Here is a 21,710-nt window from a genome sequence, read left to right on the forward strand (position 1 = left end):
GTCTTTACAGTTGCATTCCACAAAGTTTAAAAATAAAATTTCCACCAAGCCACTGACCTACATTAATAATTTCAACCTTCCCTCAATTTAAAGATTCTATAAGTAACAAAAGGAATAAGAATTGCTCCACTGATCCTCTTTTGTGATGTTCCATCGATTACATACAAAAGAATAATATGCTGGCGTTCGTTACAAGGCCTGTTAGGATAGATACTATAAATAACAAATCTGCCCCATCATCTTTACACTAAAGGCTCAATTATCTTAGATTGCAACTCTTCATATTCCAGATTTCCTTTTTATTTTTAATTTTCCATTTCCTTTTTCTTTGCTCCACCAAACCAAGAGATACCTCTACACAACAAAGTGCAGCACTAAATGGGAATTCGATCTCCTCTATCTAGACAGTATCAGAGAACTGGTAAGAAAATCACTAAAACTTATGTTACCATTGTCTGTTTACCCAAAGAAAACTTGCAGCTAATCCTGTTAGAGATGTACTTGATGTTTACAAAATGAAGAGAGGATCAGCTCAGAAATCAAAACATACTTGGTAACCAGGTTCATCTACATGCAAGTGAACAAGGCACCACAGGGCAACCAACGTCAATTGTGGTCATTTCAGATCAACGAGCAAGCGATAAACTGTAAATTCATTTAATTGAACAATTTACGTTTCAAAACTTGAATTATGATTCCATATTCTGTTGAGCGATGCCTACGTGTTTCTTTTACCCTAGTTCATCCCACCCCACATCATTCCCTTCACTTCAATACACCTCGGAAGCCCTTTAACTACATTCCATACTCACAAAAGGTTGCAATCGACCTGCCATCCCCCAAAACACATTTAATTTCTGAGGGGAAAAAATCCGAGGGAATCAGAAACATTCACACACGAAATTCCTTCCCACTGTTTATTTATGTCTATTGGTTCCACTTCAAATTGAAAAAAGCCGATTCACCACTTCGAGCAAGCTGTTCCTCAACGGATAAACATAACCCGTGTCAATTTCATCCAAGACTCAGGGAGACGGGTTCATTACAGAATAATTTGTTCGGATGCTTGGAGCGATCCAAGTGTTATTTAATACGATTCAGGGGCTGATTCATGTTGCATTTATCAACAGAGTTTAATCACATACATGACAGAACAGAGAGGGAAAAAAATATGTGTATACACAAGATCCAGGGGCTCGCCTAGCTGCTCCGCCTCAACCTAACTTAATATACAGGAAGTTCCGCCCCCGTCATGCGCCAATTGGGTAACTTCTATTAACAATATACCAACAAACCGTTGACAGAAACACTAATTGGACAGCAGGCCGTCAATCAATTCCCGACGTCAGGGGATGTCCGTTTATAAAGTTTAGTTGGCGTCAACACTAAATGCCTCAATCGGTAAGTGAGATAGGGTGGGGTGTTAAAGAAAAACTACTTAAACCCAACCACCGATGAGGGAAAGCTTTGAAAAGCTAAACTTGTAATGCCATATGGAAGCCAGCCACTGTACATTTAGAGGAAGGGTGGGAAGGAAATGAGACAATTGTACTGGGAAATAGCATTAAATGGTAAAGATTAGATGCGCGCCTTACCAAAAACTGCAGTTGGCGGCGAAGGTGAGAGAACGGGCTTGAAATCGGCACGGGTCTCAGCAGGCGTCTGGCCACGCAGCAACACGGAGGCGATCAGTGTCGGTTGCCGAGGGATTCCGCCATGTTTGCTCGCTTCACTGACACTCGCTGAACAAACAAGCTAAAACAGACGGAGCCGAGGGAGGGAGAGGTGGCCGTTGGGCACGTGACCGCCGCCCGCCAATCCGGGCGCGAGTCGGCAAAACGGCTTGTCTATTTTTAGCTCCTGGCTTTTTTTTCCCCTCTCTGGGGATGGAATCGATTTGAAAGGAGCGCGAGCTCGATCGCTGCTGGTGTCGCGCGTGCTCGGACTCTCACCAGGGGCGCGCGATGCCCCGGCTGCAGGGAGGGCGGGGGCAAGAGGGACATCTCTACCGTGCCGCTTGCATTGCAGTTTGTCACTTTGTGCCACCAAGCCGCGTATTTTAGTTTTAATATTACGCTTCTTCAACCTCGAATGATTGTTACGTTTCTGCAACCTCGAAGCTACTTGGTACAGGCTCGCACGCTCCCACGAGAAGAAAAAAATCTTGATCGTTTAGTATTTTTGATTGTGAAAAACTGTGGAGATAGTAGAAAAAGTGCATTCATCACGAGGTGTTGCAAACTATCCCTGGAGAACTGGGTTAATCCAGTATTAAATTCGCATACAATTTATTAACTCACTTTCCGCCTGCAGTTATCCCCCGCACTCGCGGACTTTTATCTGCAGCTTACTTTGCCTCAAATAGGGCCTTTTGCATTTTTAAAATTATTTTTCATATAGCTACTGCCCAATCAAAGCAATGCTATAATATCGGGGCTTGCTGTATGGTATCTATTATTACTAAAATAATGCGGAGTCGAATTTGGTTGGCCTATTATACAAAACAGGCTACAAGGAAGTTGCGAAGTATGTGTTGTACAATTTTCGGCCTTTACCGATTCCGTTTGCGTTCCCTTAACCAAACTATAATGAAATAAATTATGTTTACGTATAGTTAATACATCACTCCCATCCTATGATTATTCGGCGACTGCCTCATGTGGCTGCGGAAGTCGTTGCTTTGCGATTCATAATAACTTGTGGGAAAGTAGAACATATCCGACCATCGATTTAAGAACTAAAGACTTACCAGAATAGTACATGAAACGCGTCAAGCTATTTTGTCGAATATCTGAATACAGTGGTTTATAAGGCGAGGGACGGGAACATAGTTGCTGGGCTGGCAGTCCTGATTCTGCACCATAGTTTCCGAAAATGGTGTTGGACCTTCGCCAAGGCAGCTAGGGAATTTAAATATAAGTAATTACATTTGTAACAATAACCACGAAGTACCAGATTGTTGTAAAATTCATCTGGTTTCCAAATGTACTTCGGGGTGGACATATATTTGTGCTTAACCGGTCTAGAATATATGTGAATGAAAATCAAATCAAATACAGACGCTGGGAATCTGAAATAAAAACGGAAATTGCTAGAAAAGCTCAGCAGGTCTGAAAGCATCTGTGCAAAGAGATACTGTTGACTTTTTATATTGATGATCCTTCATCAGAAATGAGGAAAAAAGAGAGCAAATTAGCTTATATATCAATTCAGACACATGCATGTGTTTAATTCTTGACTGTCTTCTCAGTCCAGGAATAAGGATGTACAGTATAGGCACTAATTACCAGCACTGGATGAATAAAAAGCCTACATAAATGCATTATTCCACTTACTGTTGACTAATCATAGAATCATTACAGCATGGAGGGAGACCATTTCTCTGCATTGTCTCTAGAAATACTTAACTATCAGAAGCTATCCAGCTCAAATTTGAATGCTCCATTTGATTGTGCCTCTACTAGTATTTCAAACCCCAACCAGACACTGTGTAGAACAATCATGTTCATCCTATATCCGACTTTGACCTGCTAGTGATTTCTGAAATCCTCTTTTATTTCAGATTTCCAGTAACTGCAGTGTTTTGTATCACAGTTCCAGCATTTTTTTTTTCTCCTCTAATCATTCATCTCCTTCAGATAAATCAGCCATAGTGAATAAGCATGTGTCACTTGTTGGACTTCACTTTGTTTTCCCCACTGGACCTCGTCCTATGCATCATAAAATATGTTTGACTTCTAATTTTTCTGGTTGTGATAAGCCTAATAAGCTGAAAAATTCAGAATTGGCTTGGCCGCAGAAAGCAGAGGGTGGTAGTAGATGGCAGGTAGGTATTCTGCCTGGAGGTCTGATCAGTGGTGTTTTGCAGGGATCTGTTCTGGGGTACCTGCTCTTTGTGCTTTTTATAAATGGCTTAGATGAGGAAGTGGGAGGGTGGGTTAGTAAGTTTGCAGATGTCAGAAAGGTTGGTGGTGTGCATAGTGTAAGAAGGTTGTTGTGAAACATTGATAGAATGCAGAGCTGGGCTGAGAAAAAATGGCAGATGGAGTTCAGTCCAGAAAAGTGTGAGGTGAGACACTTTGAAAGGTTGAGCTTGAAGGCAGAGTACAGGGTTAATGTCTGGATTCTTGAGGAACTCTGCTAAGAATTAGAGGGATTGAGTTCAAGAGCCGCAAGGTAATGTTACAGATCTATAAAACTCATATCTGGTCCCTCACAAGAGGAAGAGATGTACCAGGATGCTGCTTATATTAGAGAACATTTTTATGAGCAACGGTTGAACAAGCTCTGGTTTTTCTTGATAGGACAAAGGAGTATGAGAGGCGACTTGATACAGGTGTATAAATAATAAGAGATATGGTAAAGTGGACAGGACAGAAATGGCTAATACAAGAGGGCATAATTCTAAGGTGATTGGAGGAAAGTATAGGGGAAATATCAGAAGTAGGTTTTTTTACACAGTGAGTATTGAATGCATGGAATGAGTTGGCAGGGGTAGTAATAGAGGCAAATACATTTGGGACATTTAAGAGACTTAGGTACATTGATGGAAGAAATGGAAGGTTATGCGTGAGGGAACATTAGACTGATCTTGGAGAGGGATAAAAGGTCGGCACAACATTTTCAGCCAAAGGGCCTGTATTGTTCTATGTTCTGTGTTTCTCTCTCTGCTGGTGCTCACTGACCTGTTCAGTATTTTCATCATACTTTGTGTCTATTGCAGATTTCCAGCATCTATACATTTATTTTGTGTTTTTTCCCATTTCAGTCCTTCTGATTCTTAAGCCTTCTGCCAATAGCAACAGTTTCACTCTTTCTACTCTGTTTATGTGATTTTATACGTATCTATCAAATCCTGTCACAACATCCACTGTTGAAGAACAATGAACCCCAAATTCCCTAGTCTCCCTGCAATCATTTTGGTAATCTCTTCTGCTCCATTTGCTAGCAATTTCTCATCTTTCCTAAAGTACCCAGAATATTCGCCAATGCTGCTGTTCCATCCAAACCAGTGCTTCATAAAACTTCATCTTAACCTTCTTGCTCTTGTATTCTGTATTTCTGTTTATAAGGTCAGGGGCCCTTTTTGCTTCTCAACCACTTCCTGAGTCTGCTGTGCCATTTTCAACAAGGTAGTTACATGTGCATCGATTGTACCTTCAAATTTTCTATCTCATGCACCACACTGTTTATATCTCCTTGAAGTGGATTTCTATCCTCCACACAGTTCATCAGGTTCTGTACCATTCGCAGATTTAGAAATCATACACCCTCATCCATTTCATTAATAGACATTAAGAAAAACCAGTTCTTGAGTTCCTCTAGTCTGATAATAAATCTTTCATTACCACTTTGCTTCCTGTTACTCGGCCCTTTTTGTCTTTGCTACTGCATTCCAGTCCCTTTCATTCCATGGCCTCAGTCTTGACAACAACATTGTTATGTGGCACCTTGTCAAACTTTGTTTCTCCATCCAGTCCACATCAGCTGCATCTTCCTCATTGACCCTCTTCATTGTAACACCATAAGACATAGGAACAGAATTAGGCCATTCAGCCCTCAAGTTTACTTCACCATTTCATCATGGTTGATTTATTGTCCCTCTCAACACCATTCTCCTGCATTCTCCACAGTTGTTTTTCACAGATTCACTACACTGGCTGAAGAAATTTCTCTTCATCTCTGTTCTAAAAGGATGTCCATTATGGTCTTGTACATGAAATTACCTGAAGTTGTAAAGGATTGCTCTAACAAACCACAAGTGACAAAGACCATACCCCAGGGTCCTGAAAGAGGTAGCCGAAGAGATTGGAGAAGCCTTAGTAATGATCTTTCAAGAATCACTAGTCCTGAAATGGTTCCAGAGGAGTGGAAAATTGCAAGTGCCACTGCATTCTTTAAGAAAGGAGAGAGACAGAAGGAAGGAAATTATAGCAACACACACAAAATGCTGGAGGAACTGAGCAGGCCAGGCAGCACCTCTGGAAAAAAGTACAGTCAATGTTTCAGGCCGAGACCCTTTGGCAGGACTGGAGAAAAAAATATGAGTAGATTTAAAAGGTGGGGGAGGAGAGTGGGAAACACAAGGTGATAGGTGAAAGCAGGAGGAGGAGGGATGAAGTAAAGAGCTAGGAAGTTGATTGTTGAAAGAGATACAAAGCTGGAAAAGGGGGAGTCTGATAGAAGACAGAAGGCCATGGAAGAAAGAAAAGGAGTGAGGAGCACCAGAGTGAGGTGATGGGCAGGCAAGCAGATAAGGAGATATTTCTTGCACCCATGTGAAGCTCACCAACTTCATCAACTTTGCCTCCAACTTCCACCCTGCACTCAAATTTACCTGGTTCATTTTCAACACCTCCCTCTCCTTTCTTGATCTCATTGTCTCTATCTCTGTAGACTGCTTATCTACTGATGTCTATTATAAACCCACGGGCTCTCTCAACTACTTGGGCTATACCTCTTCCCATCCTGTTACTTGTAAAAACACCATCCACTTCTCTCAATTCCTCTGTCTCCACCGCATCTGCTCTCAGGATGAAGCTTTACATTCCAGAATGAAGGAGATGTCCTCCTTTTTCAAAGAAAGGGGCTTCTGTTTCTCCATCATCAACACTGCCCTCAATTGCACTTTTCCATTTCACACACGTCTGCTCTTACCCCATCCTCCCGCCACCCTACCAGGGATAGGGTTCCTCTTGTCCTCACCTACCACCCCACCAGCCTCCGCCATCTCCCAATGGGATTCCACCATCAAACACATCTTTCTTTTCCCCCTACTTTCTGCTTTCTACATGGATCGCTCCCAAAGCGACTCCCTTGTCCATTCGTCCCTCGCCACTGATCTCCCTCCTGGCACTCATCCTTGCAAGCAGAACAAGTGCTACACCTGCTCCTACACTTCGTCCCTCACAACCATCCAGGGATCAAACAGTATTCCAGGTGAGGGGATACTTCACCTGTGAGTCTGTTGGGGTCATATACTATGTCTAGTACTCCCAGTGTGGCCTGCCGTATATTGGTGAGACCCGATGTAGATTGTGAGACCGCTTTGGCGAGCACCTACGCTTCATCCGTCAAAAGAAACGGGATCTCCTAGGTGCCACATATTTTAATTCCACTTCCCATTCCCATTCCGTTATGTCAATCCATGGCCTCCTCTACTGTCATGATGAGGCCACACTCAGGTTGGAGGAACAACACCTTATATTCCATCTGGGTAGCCTCCAAATTGATGGCACGAACATCAGTTTCTTGAGCTTCCAGTAATGCCCTTTTCCCTCTCTCACTTTATCTTCTTTCCTGCCCATCGCCTCCCTCTGCTGCACCTCCCCCCTTTTCTTTCTTTGATGGCCTCTGTCCTCACCTATTAGACTCCCCCTTCTCCAGCCCTTTATTTCATCCCTCCCCTTCCCAGTTTCACCTATCACTTTGTGTGTCTCTCTCCCATTCCCACCTACTAAATTTACTCCTTTTTCTCCAGTCCTGCCAAAGGGTCTCGTCCCAAAGCGTTAACTGTTCTTTCCTGCCTGCTGAGTTCCTCAGCATTTTGTGTGTGTTGCTTGGATTTCTAGCATTTGCAGATTTTCTTTTGTTTGCGAAAGGAAATTATAGGCCAGTTAGTCTGATTTCAGTGGTTGGCAAGATGTTGGAGTCCATTATTTATGACATTTTTGGGTACTTGGAGGCAATTGATAAAGTAGGAGAAATCTTGCTTGACAGCCCAGATGGAAGTCTTTGAGGAAATAACAGGCAAGATTGACAAAGAAGAGTCACTGGATGTTGTTTACTTGGATTTTCAGAAGGTCTTTAACAAGGTGCTGCACATGAGGCTTCTTAATAAGGTAAGAACCCATGTATTACAGGAAAGATACTAGCAGAGCATTGGCTGATTGGCAGGAGGCAAGGAGTTGGAATAAAGGGTTCTTTCTGTGGTTGGCTGCCAGAAACTAGTGGTGTTCCGCAGAGGTTGTTATTGGGACTGCTTCTTTTCACAGTATTTGTCAATGATGGAATTGATGGCTTTGTAGCCAAAATTGTGGATGATATGAAGATAGATGGAGGAGCAGATAGTGTTCAGGAAGCAGGGAGTCTGCAGTAGGACTTAGATTAAGAGAAGGAATGAAAGACTATTTTCTAAATGGGGAGGAAATTCAAAAATCAGAGATGCAAAGTGACTTGGGTATCCTTGTGCAAGGCTCCTGAAAGGTTAACTTGCAGGTTGAGTCAGTGGTAAGGAAGGCAAATATTGAGAGGACTAGAATATAAAGAGCAAGGACGCTGAGGTATTGGTCAGACCCACAATTGGAGTATTGTGAAAAATTTTGGATCCCTCAACAAAATAAAAAGATGTGCTACCATTGAAGAAGGAGGAATGATTCTGGGAATGAAAGGATTAACGTATGAGGAGTATTTGATGGCTCTGGGTTTGTATTCACTGGAGTTTAGAAGAATTAGGGGGATCACATTGAAACCCATTGAATTTTGAAAGGCCTAAATAGAGTGGATGTGGACAGAGTATTTTCTATAATGAGTGAGTCTAGGCTTGCAGGGCACAACCTCAGAATAGAGGGATGTTGATTTAGAACAGAGATGAGGGAGAATTTCTTTAGCCAGAAGGTGGTAAATCTGGAATTTATTGCCATGTTTATCTGTGGAGGCCAAGTCAATGAGTAAATATTTAAAGCGGGGAAAGATTCTTGATTAGCCATAGCATCAAAGATTGCAGGGAGATGGTAGGATAATGGGGTTGAAGAGATAATAAATCAGCCATGATGGATTGGCAGAGCAGACTCAATGGGTCGAATAGCCTAATTCTTCTTTGTCATATGGTCTTATGTCAGCTGCAACAACTTCCATTTACACAGCACTTTCAAGATGATTATACCAACCATTGTCCAAAATGAGGCCCTGTTCTGGCGAAATTGAAGCAATGGATGTGTAACACATATGCTAAAAAAAAAAAGTTGTATAATCACACTGTCAACAGATTTGAAGAAAGCTCTTTAGCTCTGGTCCATCTATTCATAAATGATAGTGAATAATTGAAAAGTTAGCAGGAAGTGGATACAATTTAACAGGCAAAAAGTTTGTTTGCAATATTTTTTTGGGCATTCAGCTAGAAATGGAGGGACTATACAATCTACTAGTTGTCAGCTACAGCCAAGTCAGATTCTTCAGATGTATTACATCTTTGAAATTCCTTGAAATAAAGTCTGAGTTTTGAGAAAACAATATGGTATAATGTACTTTGAAACAATAGGAATAGAAGCAATGTGGGTTTTAAAGCAATTATAATTAGAAAAAAGACACAATAGTTGTTGGGGTGGGGGGATAACAAAGCAAATATTAAGATAGAAATAAAGCATAAAAGGATTAATCACTAATAAAAATAAGTTATGACCACACAAAGGAGAAGTGCAGGAATAAATTTGGAAGTCAATATATAAAATAGTTAAAAGACCTAGAATCCTAATCAAGAAAGGCTTCACCCAGTTACAATTACACTAGCAAACGGTAGAGAAAGAGTCAAATAAAATGACAGTTTTACTGTGTTCAGGAATTCGTCCTTTCCCAACAGGGAATCACTAATGACCACGTAACTAGTATGGTGGAATGATCCAGAGGAGATATGAAGAATTAAGCACAGAGGAATTTGTAAACATAACTTGGGTGAAGTCCAATATAATAAATTGAAGAAGAAAATTCTGTGAACGAATGTGAATAAATGTGGAGAAGGCAAACTAGAAATAGAAAGAAGTGGGGCAAAGTTAAACTACACTCATAAAGCTATACAGCTAAGCCCTTAGACCCAATTCATCCATGCCTATCTAGACTAGTCCCATCTGCCAGTGTTTGGCCTGTACCTCTAAACCTTATGCATATAACAGTCAAAATGCCTTTTAAATGTAATAATTGTAACTGCCTCTATCACTTCCTCTGGAAGTTCATTCCATATACTCACTACCCTTAATGCGAAAATGATGTCCTTCAGGTCCTTCTTAAATCTTAACCCCTCTCACTGTAAACCTATGCCTTCAAATTTGGACTCCTTTACCCTGTGAAAAAAACTTTTGCTTATCTATGCCCCTCAGTCTCTTGGTCTATCCTAGCTTATGCAGTCTCTTCTTATAACCCAGGTAACTTTCCGATAACATCCTCATAAATCTGTTATACACCCTCTCTAGTTTAATGATATTTGTCCTACAATAAGATGACCAGAACTCCAGCTGTGGCCTTACCAATGTCACGTACCTGTACAGCTATAACTTGGCATCCTAAATCTAATACTTGACCAATGAAAGGAATCGTGACCCCTTCTTTTACCAGTGTTGCCACTTTTAAGGTACAATGTACTGGCATCCTTAGGTATTTCTGTTCCAAATAGTCCCAGGGCCCTACCATTCGCTATGTAAATCCTGCTCTATTTTGTCTTACCAAAATGCAACACCATACATTTATCTCCATCTTATTAAACTCCATATGCCATTTCTTGGTCTTTGGCCCAATTGATCAAGATCTTGTAATCTTAAGTAACCTTCGTCATTGTCTACTATACCACCCATCTTAATGTCATCTGCAAACTTACGAATAATGCTACCTACATTCTCATCTAGGAGAAACATTCTGCTGGAAAGAAAAACAAGGAAACCAATAAATACCAAGTCTAAGTAAACAGTGAAATGCATGAGTAAATTAAAATGAAAGACAATATAGGTACTAATTTCATAAATAGTGAAAGAGGTGATAAAGTGAATATGAAAGTTAGGGAAGATGATTAAATAGGAAGTTCAGACTGCAAGAAGCAGCAAAGAAGGTAAACAAATATTTTTCAAGCACATAAATAAGGTGAGTAAAACAGTATTAAGATGGAGTTATTGAAGAAGCACAAGATACAGTTACTGGTAATAGCAGGAAATGACAGAAATGTTGAAAGATTATATCAGTATTTAGCAGAGAGGCAAATATGGCAGGAATGATATCAGATTGTTTTTAAATTTAGGTAGAAAATACTATACAATTAGCTAATGTTAAAGCGGATAAAACATTTTGGTTTGGATGGATTGCATTCAGATTTCTTAAAGACATCAGGGAAGAATTAGCAGAGAGTGATATTGTAAGACATTCATACCAGCTGTTAGGAAAGGATAAAATACAGAGATGAAGTATTTCAATTTCAAGTACAGGAAAAATGTTGCAATCGGTACTCTCCACTGTATTCAATTATCTGAAAGCTCTGTACAAATTTTAAGTGAAGAGGTCATGTCTTGACTAACCTGACTAATTTCTTTGAAAATATAACAAAAAAATTAAGCACGAGTAATATAGATTTGGCTGGCGGGGCGGAGATGTGTCTCTACCAAAGGAGGAGTAAAGCATTCCTTCCTTCCACTAGCCTGTAGGTTACCCTTGGGCAAGGTATAGCACCTGCTTAGCCCCCCGATCAGGGTCACATGAAGCCAGGGGAGCAGATGAGCAGCTGGTGCATTTCACAAGTCCTGGCTATCCGACCACTGATGTCAAGCAGAGAATCTCTGAAGAGTATTGTTAATGGCTGGTGTCACTGGTCTTGTATAGGCAGTGCCCAGAAGAAGGCAATGGCAAACAACCATGGTCATGGAAAGACCATGATCACCCACGTCATATAGCACAGCACATATTAATGATGGTGAATGTCATAGATGTAACTTATCTGAATTTTCAGAAGGCCTTTGATAATGTAGAGATATGGTCAAAGTTAGAGCATGTGGAATTGAGGACAAGTGGCAGGGTGCATAGCAAAGTAGCTACTTGGATCAAGAGGAGAATTTAAAAATTAATCAGTGACAAAGACTGGGTTAAGTGATACTCTCATGAAATTATTTAGGCTAGGGGTTCAGAGGTGCTGTTTCAAAATATTTGAATGATAAAAATTGGAAATTTTCAGTCAAAAATAACAAATGGATATGTTATTAAGCATTCATTGTAGGTAAATATAAGCTGGAATATTTTGGTGAGAAACATAAAGAAGCCATGTGTTACTGGAAAAATAAAAGTTTAATGGGGTAGAGGAAGTTGGAAATCTACACAAATAGACAAATCACATAAGGTTCTGATGCAGAGTAAACAGCCATAAGAAAAATAAAGCAACCTGCTTCATTTATTTATATATAAAACAGAAAAGCAGAGAAGCTGTGTTAAACTGCACAGACCTTAGTAAACCAAAGTTTGTGCACAGTTCTGGAAGGAATATGCAAAATATAATTTGCTAGATAATACAGAATCAATGCCTTATACCCAGCTAGCAAAGTGAACAGGTGGAAAGAGCCCTCTTCTTATTTCAAGGTACAGGAGCTTCAAGAGCCAGGAACAGTGACTCGGGAATAGCTCTTCCCTTCTGTCATCAGTATTCTGAGCAGTCCATGGACTCATGAACGTTATCTCATTGTTCCTTACTTTTGCACTATTTATTTATTTTGTAATTAGTAGTAATTTTATGCCTTTGTAAAGCAACAAATTTCACATCATATAACTCAGTGCTAATAAACCTATTCTGATTCTGAAAAGGAAGACTGATAGTGGACAAGTTGACAACAAGGACAAAGATTCCTCCAGGTTATGGACTGACAGAATTGTATGGCACAGACACAGCTACCCCATTTACACTGATCTCACACTATTCTGCTCTCATCCTCTAATTCCCCACTGACTCTGCCATTTAGCTACAAACTAGGGGTAATTTTCAGTTGGTGATTAGCCTAACAACTTCCATATCTTTGGAAAATGGGAGGAAACCAGCACATCAGGCTGAAGCACATCAAGAGGATCACAGGGAGAACAGACTGCATTGGAGATCAGGACTAAATCTATCTTTGAAACAAACAGGCAGCAGAGCTATGAGTTGTGCCACTGTGTTGCCTTTCTTAAAATTCATAAAGATTTCAAAAGGGTTTCCACTTGTGAAAGAGAACAAAAATGTTGACGGTGGATCTATCAAAGTTGTCATTTAAGGAAATTTAGGGGAAACTTGTTTACCTGGAAAACGGCACTGCCGCAAGGAATAGGTAGAATAGATTAAACAGAAAGGAACTGCTGGTCATTTTGTTAGTGTTAGACATTTAGGAGGAAGCTTTTGCTGGTTTTTTTAAAAAAAGCTTGAATTAAATATATGGACTATTTACTGTTAAATTCACAGCAGATTAAAAACAAGCATGATCATCTTTGTACTTTTTACAACATATTGAATGTGCAACACATTAACATGCGTACAATATGCCATATAAGATTTCATCAATAAATTGAACGCATTTAGAAGAACATTTAAAGTCAGATATCCTTGGAATGTATCAGTATATATTTCCTCTTATCATTAATCACTGCATACTTGAAGGAATGCGATTAATTTTCTGCCTTTGGTTATAGGCATTGTATCAATATTATGTTTTCTATTTCAATCTCCATAATAGTACACTTGATACCATTTATTAGCAGTAACACTTACTTAATCCTGATTCATTTATAAGATTTTAAAAGATTAGCCCTATTTGCCACATGTACATTAAAATATCAAAATATACACTGAAATGCACCGTTTGTGTTGCCAACTAAGAGTCCAAGGAATTAATGAGAGCAGCCTGCAACTGCCACTATGCTTCCGGGGCAAACAGCATTTGAATAGAATTTTTTTAATATAGTTATTACACAGTCACATGCTCTGAGGAGTTAATTGTTCAGGGGATAAATGATATATATTAGAACATGAGAGCCCATTTTTGGGGGATTTTACTGTGTTACCTTATTACTCCCTTGGGCTTTTGATACCAGAAAGAAATGTTTTGAGAAATGCTCTTGAAGATTATATAAAATATTTAAGGGAGTTTGAAAGATATTCAAAATACTACTCAAAATTGTGGAAGTACAAAAAGGGTATGGTCAGACATGCAAAGGTTTTATACTAGTTAAAGGTAATTTTGGATTTCCTGTCAGGAAATTCTTCACATGGATAAATATTTGGAAAAAAGCTTCCTTATTGGGTAGTGGAGGGGAAAACCTTTGGAATTATTTAATAAATATCTGGGTGGTGCAATAGATAGATGAATTAAAATGAGTTAATTAGTCTTTCTCCTTTTTGATTAAGAAACTCTGTACTCCATATAATCTATGAATCTATAAATAACAAGCAGTATTCCAGACTTCACTGTTGCACCAAGCAACGCTTCTCTTTTCATAAGAGCAAATTTATTTATATCTCATCTATATATAATATTAAATGGTTTCTAAAACTCTCATGTCATATCCTTTGGTTATTTTCATTAAACAATTTAGTTCACACTGTAACAGCGTCCTATCTCCTTGATTAAAATTGCTTTCATTCTATAAAATGCTTGAATACTTGATCCACTGCCGATGTTGGAATATCTGAGTCATGTCCCATTCAAATATTTGCTGTCCTCAAGAGTTTGTGAACAACCATGTATTTAGAGAGCTTCCAAAAGATATTTAGTTGAGGTCCATTTACATTTCCTCTCACTTTCCTAGGCATCCAAAATATCTGGCGTCTAGTCCATATGCCCCATAATAAATGATGAAGCAGAATTGAATCACACTGGAAAAGTGGTACTATGAAAGCAATATGTAATTAACAGAAGAAGTCAAAGCCCCACAAAAATGAACAAAATGCTTCAAACCTAATGGTTGTTCAAGAGAGATAAAGATATTCATAAACATCTTTATAGTTGTTTTTACATCAGTATACCTCCAGGCTCGCTCATACTCCATATACTCCTCCATCACATGCAATTATCTTCAGCAATCAGGATGAGGCCGTGGTATTCAAATACCCCACTGCACCCAGTAACTGCTTTTTAACTGTTGTTGACATTATACACTAAAGGCTCGACGTCTCTTTTGCATAAGATGATAGTGCATAGTTGATGTCAGCAGCAGCAAACTGAGAGACCAAGTCAGCTCTAGCACCTCTCCTAGAGGACTGTGTTCTGGCTACTATTAGAGTAGCCATCACAAAATCTGTAATCAATGGCAGAGTAGAAACAATGGAAGGTGGTGGTTTACTTGCATCTAATCTTCTCATATCACATTTCCCTCATTCCACGTTCTTCTGATTCATAATCTACAGAAAATGTGAGCACGCCACTTCTACCTACACCCACACAACTCACTCATCACAATCCTATCTGGGTACTACTCTTCACAGAGATAGCTAACAGTTCCATCAACCATATCCTTGCCCATAAAGACTTTGCAAAGCATCACTTAGAAGATATTGTGAAGATGTGGAAGAAGGTCTTGTGGTTGGATGAGACTAAACTGAGAATTTTTTTATTGTGAAAAAAGGAGCATGTGATTCACAAATAAAAATGCTCATTTAAATTGATTAAAATCCCTGGTTGTAACACTCATTTATGCGAACAAAGGGTTGGGGGGCTGAATACTTTTGCAAGGCACTGTATTCAATAGTCTTTCACCAACTGCAACCTCTGGAGAGCACAGAATAAAAACAATAGGAAAGAATGTAAGGCATGCAGAAAAGAGGCAACAAAGGGGAGATAAAATTATAATTAATTTTATTTTGTCATGATTGGATGCATGAAACCAATTTAGAGTATTGATCGGGTACAATTATGAATTCAATAATTATAGTCAAGGAAACTAAGTGACAGATGGAATCTAAAACTGAAGCTATTGGAATGGGGAATTGGGATTGTGTTTACTGAAATTGTAATGTTATTAGTCATTCCCTAATAATTTGGCAAGGAAGGTGTTACCAACATTGCCTCCTCCTCATCGTTTCTGCTTCCCAGCTGCTGGCAAGGACTGAGTCTGCTTTATTGCCAGGTTGTGAAAGACACAGCAGGCAACAATAAATTAGTTCTGTTATTATACTGAGACACATCTTCAAAATGTTCCAGGCATTGGAAGCCTTGTTTTGATGGTTTGTATAATGACCCTGTGGCTGCTATCAAGTGCCAGGTGTTTGAAGGGTAGTTCTTGACCTAAGAGAGATAACCTTTTATTCAGTGCAATGGCTCAGAAATAGAGGATGCAGAATGTAGTTACAGAATGAATGAAGTTGGTAGAGTGAAATGCCTTAAATTCCTTTCCGTCTCCAATTATTTCTGTAGTACCCCAAGGCAATGTCAAGAGCCCTCTACATAATAGGAATACACAAGCCTTAAGATTCCATTGGCTTTGATGCCTGTTACTCTCTGCCCCAATAGTTTAAAGTGCTTTGACTCTTTGATCATCGAGCTTCCATTACCTATCAAATGTAGTGGTGTAATGCTTTTTGTGATAGATTACTGATGTTCACAACATCAGCTGGAAAATAAAAATTGGAACCAAAGAAATATTAATCAGATCAGGTTTAATACCACCAGCATATGTCATGAAGTTTGTTAACTTAGCAGTACAATGCAATGCATAATAAATATAGAAAAAAAGTAAATCAATCAATTATAGTAAATATAAAATATATAACTTTAAAAATAGTGCAATAACAGAAATAATAAAAAAGTGAAATAGTGTTCATGGGTTCAATGTCCATTTAGAAATCATATGGCAGAGAAGAAGCTGTGCCTGAATCACTGAGTGTGTGCCTTCAGTACCTCTTTCCTGACAACAACAATGAGAAGGGGGCATGTTGTGGATGATATCCTTGCTCAATAACGAACGCCGCCTTCTGAGGCACTGTTTCTTGAAGATGTCTTGAATACTACAGAGGCTAGTACTCATAATGGAGATGTCTAATTTTACAACTTTCTTACAGCTTATTTCAAACCTGTGTGCGGTAGCCCCCTGCCCCCCAAACCAGACAGTGATGCAACCTGTCAGAATGCTCTCCATGGTACATCGGTAGAAGTTTTCAAATGTCTTCGGTGACAAACAGAATTTCTTCAAACTCCTAATGAAGTATAACCGCTGTCTTGCCTTCTTTATAGCTGCATCGATATGTTGGGACCAGGTTCGATCCTCAGAGATGTTGACATACGATCCCTCTTTGAGAATTGCAACACAAGTGAATCTGCAGATGCTGGAAATAAATAAAAACACAAAATGCTGGCAGAACTCAGCAGGCCAGACAGCATCTATGGGAGGAGGCAGTGACGACGTTACTGCCTCCTCCCATAGATGCTGTCTGGCCTGCTGAGTTCTGCCAGCATTTTGTGTTTTTACCTCTTTGAGAATTGTTCCTTTGTCTTGCTCTTTCTGAAGTCCACAGTCTGCTCTTTGGTTTTATTGACATTGAGTGCAGAGTGTTGCTGTGACACCACTCAACTAACTAATATATATCAATCTTGTACACCCTTTTGTCTCCATCATGTCTCATCTCCATCGTTAAGCCACTGTTACTGCCAGTATTGCTCTGGCTGTGACTGGTACCAGCAGATCATAGTGAGCATTTGCTTCTTTACATCTTGCACTCAAGTCGGAATAAAGGGAACACCCTTGCTAAATAGTCTCCTACTCGTAGTTCTTCTACTCCTTCTGGCATTGTCCCTGTTCTGTGTATACTCCTGCTTTTCCAAAGAATGTTTGCTAAAGCCACCATGTCCAGCTGTATGTAACAGGTTTAAGCTAAAACTTATGTGTTACTCTGGGCACAGTACTCTTTCAAGCCCAACTCTGCCCAAGTAACAATCTATATATTACTGTGTCTAAAATATGTTTAATACACAGCTATTTATTTCAATTTAATCACCAACAAACCTCAAATGTGTAATGATGCCTCCAAATCTTGAACATAGTGGGCAAGTGAGGGTTAATGGTTCTTCCTTCTGTTAAGTGTTGGGTTCTTTGAGCATGCTTAACACATGGTAGATTTTCTGGCTCGTGCTAAGTGTGTTACCTCAGAGCCAAAGCTAATTTCTTGTTGAGCTCTAGATTCCTGAATTAAAATATTTAGATCTTGAGTTTATTGGCTGTGTTCCTTTGTGATGACTTCATAAAACACCTCATCTGTCTCCCAGTTCTTCATGATAGCTAAATACATGAATGGAAAATGCGTCTGGGAGACGAACATAAAAGGAGAACAAAATATACAGATGTCACACTGGACTCAATTAAAGACTCAATTAAGCAGTCTCTGTTTTTTTCATTGAGGAGACTAAATACAGGCAAATGATTAGCAACATTTAAGGTTTAGTATTCTATGTTAAATTATAATAGTCATCCTCAAGAAAATGTGAAAGGTTACACTGGATTTTGCTTCCTGAATACCATTAGGTGTATCTCATGAATTTTGGGCTACTGATCATGAAAATCACCATGAAATTTCCCTATCATGCATAATTTTTTAAATAAACTTATGTTTATTATTTCAGCTCATAATTCAAGTCAATTAAAATGTTGCCTACAATGTAAGCTGGAAAGTTGCCTATCTTGTCCAGGCATGCTTGGGCAGCGTGGCTGCTGCATGGCAGGACAGGTTTTAGTAATAATTATTGGGTTCAGGATCACGAGGCACAAACATTTCTATGAAGGATTTTGATATTTGAGACAGATGCTTCCCAGAATAACTGATGCCAAGATTAAGGAAAGAATTTTTGTTGGTCCACAAATCAAACAGGTCATCAATGACAAGCAATTTGAAGAATTTCTAGTGGGACCGGAGAAAACCACATGGAAGGCATTCAAGGAAGTTGTTGAAATTTTTCTCGGCATCTACAGAGCACCAAACTACATGCAGCTGGTTGAAAGCATGCTTCAAGCATATAAAACCATGAAGTGCAACATGTCACTCAAGATTGATGTTCTACATTCCCATTTAGACTTCATCCCTGCAAATCTTGATGCTGTTAGTGACGAGCATGGTGAAAGGTTTCACCAGGACATTGCGGTCATGGAGAAAAGATGCCAGGGCAATTGGAATCCATCAATGCTGGGTGTTGAACTCTTAAGCAAGAAGCCTCAGACACTGAGTTAAAAGTTAAAGTCTGTCCCGAGCCTTATAGGCTCATCAGGCCGGTGCTTATGCTGGTTTCCGTGGCGTGAAGCGACTGAGAGTACGAGACTTTCCCCCCCCCCGGATAGGACGCCAATCTATTGTGAGGTTAACCCCCGCGTTTTGCCGGTACCCATTTTCAGCTGGGTGGACTGGAGCAATGTGTGGTTCAGTGCCTTGCTCAAGGATACAACAAGCTGCCTCGGCTGGGGCTCAAACTCACGACCTTCAGGTCGCTAGTCCAACGCTTTAACCACTTGGCCACGCGCCACACTCCGACACTAAGTACAAATGAAAATCATTAACAAAATATTTTTAACTTAGTTGAACTATTGCAAAACATCAGCACCATGATGCAATTAAACACATTATATTCAATAAAAATTAATTTGTTGTTTCTCCAAATTCCTACGTGATACAAGTAGTCTGAAATTATATTTGTATTCATCTTCAAGCAATCTATCATAAACAAAAAGAAATTCTGAGGAAGCAACACTTTTGAAAAAAAATTGTTGTCCAGTGTTATCCATGCTCAAATGTACATATTCACTTGCAGTAACCTCAGGACCCCATTAATAGTTCGTTAACCACCCTATTCCAGAAATATTCAAGGCAAATTTAATATCGACAAAATAATTCTAATGCCTATAAAAATATTTTAGCGCTACAGATGCTGTAAGTCTAAAATAAATGTGGAAAATGCAAGAAATGTTGAAAAGCTCACAAAGTGTCCATGGAAGTAACTTAGCATTTTAGGTTAAAAACCATTTGCCAGAAGATCCCTCATCTAATGAAAAATCTTCATCATAAACCAATAACTCCTTTTCTCTTTCCACAGATGCTGCTTGAGTTGCTGGTGTTTTCAGTATTTTCTGTTTTTATTACATATATAAACACAGCTCTTCAGATTGGTAACCCATATAATCACTGCTGTTCACTCAAAAATATTTCTAAGAATACCTACACAATATTTTGATCTTGAAGTGAAAATTAGGTATTTTTAAATTTGGTTCAGTTATTATGAATTATTTTTAAATCTTATCTAATAAAAATTGTCAAACAGAAGTATCTCAGGAAATATTACAATTGGTTAATACCATCATTTGATTTAACTCAGTAGAAATACTTGGCTGATTTAATGCATTTACATTCCTTATTTGTACATATCAAAGTATATTAACATTTAGAGAATTTGAGTGAATTGTGGTGCTCAGCAGATTAATATGTAAACAACAGAAGTCTTGACTGCTGGTGACATAGCAACATGTGGGGAGATGCTGTACTTAGTAAGGTGAGTGTGGTAACCTGACTGTCTAACAATATCTTTGTTCAATTCATCCCCCATATGGTCCAGTTGATCACTACTAAATGTCAAGCATTCATATCAAATATACCCACCTCAAACACAGTTGCAAATTTAAGCTGGACCTACTGTTCTGTAGCAATGCGCATTGGCATCTGCCTCAGAGCAGCACTGTAAGGCTTTTGACTTCAGTAAAACCACAGTAACTTCCTATAAATTAATATTTCTCCCTTTATTTTGTTTTCATCTGTCTTTTGAGTTGATGACAGACAGATCAGATTCCTCCACTATTATGTTTAAATGTGCACCCATTAAATTAGCATGTGAGAGATTATCTTACCCTGTCCTCACTCAACGTCCAAATGTACACACTCACTAGCATTGGCCATACATACCCATTAATTGCTTTTTAGCTACCTCAATCCAGGTATATTCAGACTTATTTTAATATCTGTATTGCTGCCTAGTTTATACATATTATTCAGTATACCCTCAGTATCCAATTTATTAGGTACACCTGTGCATCTGCTTTTAATTTAAATATCTAATCAGCCAATCATGCAACAGCAACTCAATACATAAAAGCATGCAGACATCATCAAGAGCTTCTATTTGTTGTTCAGACCAATAATCAGAATGGGAAAGATAAGTGATCTAAGCAACTTTCAACATGGAATGATTGTTGGTGCCAGTCAGGGTGGTTTGAGAATCTCATAAACTGCTGATCTGGGATTTTCACATACAACAGTCTCTAGAGTTTACGGAGAATGGTGCACAAAAAAAAAAATCCAGCGAGTGGCAGTCTGTGGGCAAAAGTACCTTGTAATGTGAGAGGTCAGAGGAGAATAGCCAGACTAGTTTAAGATGACAGGAAGACGACAGTAATCAGCTGACCATGTGTTACAACAGTGATGTGCAGAAGAGCTTCTTTGAATGCACAACACGTCAAACCTTGAAGTGGTTGAACTACAGTAGCAGAAGACAACAAACATACACTGAGTAGTCACTTTATGAGGAAAACGGGGTTCCTAATTAAGGGGCTCACTGAGTGTCTATACTTTAGTGCAACAATAGTTTTTGTTGGGCTGCAATCAGTGCAAGAGTTCTTTCATTGGTGATGCAGTGCAATTTTTAAAAAAAGAGCTTGGGTGGTTTTGGCTGTTCAGGGAGCAGAAAGCAGATTCTGAGAATGTGAAAGAGACTCAGATGGTATGTTGCCTCCCAGGTGTCAAGTCAGGGATGTCTTGGATTGGGTCCACGGCATTCTAAAGGGGGAGGGTGAATATCTGGAAGTCACGGTACATATTAGTATCTGGGAGTACAGTTAGACGAGAAGCTAGACTGGACTGCCAACACAGATGCCTTGTGCAGGAAGGCACAGAGTCGACTGTACTTCCTAAGAAGGTTGGCGTCATTCAATGTCTGTAGTGAGATGCTGAAGATGTTCTATAGGTCAGTTGTGGAGAGCGC

The 21,710-nt window shown here is 39.3% G+C and overlaps 1 protein-coding gene and 1 long non-coding RNA gene across 7 annotated transcripts in view; one reads left to right on the forward strand and one right to left on the reverse strand.

Annotated features, from left to right (window-relative positions):
• Window positions 1–2,768, reverse strand: part of hdac4 (histone deacetylase 4) — a 436,407-nt gene extending 433,639 nt beyond the window's left edge. For 2 of the 6 annotated variants that reach the window (XM_073046730.1, XM_073046731.1), the window contains exon 1: window positions 1,596–1,799. Coding sequence is in view for 3 of the 6 variants with exons in the window: in XM_073046729.1 (XP_072902830.1) it covers window positions 813–850 (38 nt within the window). In the remaining 3 variants the exon portion in view is untranslated. Of the gene's footprint in view, window positions 1–812; window positions 1,165–1,595; window positions 1,800–2,749 lie in introns of those variants that run through there. The other 4 variants (XM_073046732.1, XM_073046729.1, XM_073046727.1 and 1 more) reach the window with 4 other exon arrangements.
• Window positions 1,338–21,710, forward strand: part of LOC140728254 (uncharacterized) — an 86,241-nt gene continuing 65,868 nt past the window's right edge. Inside the window, exon 1 of the long non-coding RNA XR_012099038.1 lies at window positions 1,338–1,401. This is a non-coding gene — a long non-coding RNA (uncharacterized lncRNA). The remainder of the gene's footprint in view (window positions 1,402–21,710) is intronic.

Source organism: Hemitrygon akajei, chromosome 5 (genome assembly GCF_048418815.1).
Source record: "Hemitrygon akajei chromosome 5, sHemAka1.3, whole genome shotgun sequence".
Classification (NCBI taxonomy): Eukaryota; Metazoa; Chordata; class Chondrichthyes; order Myliobatiformes; family Dasyatidae; genus Hemitrygon; species Hemitrygon akajei.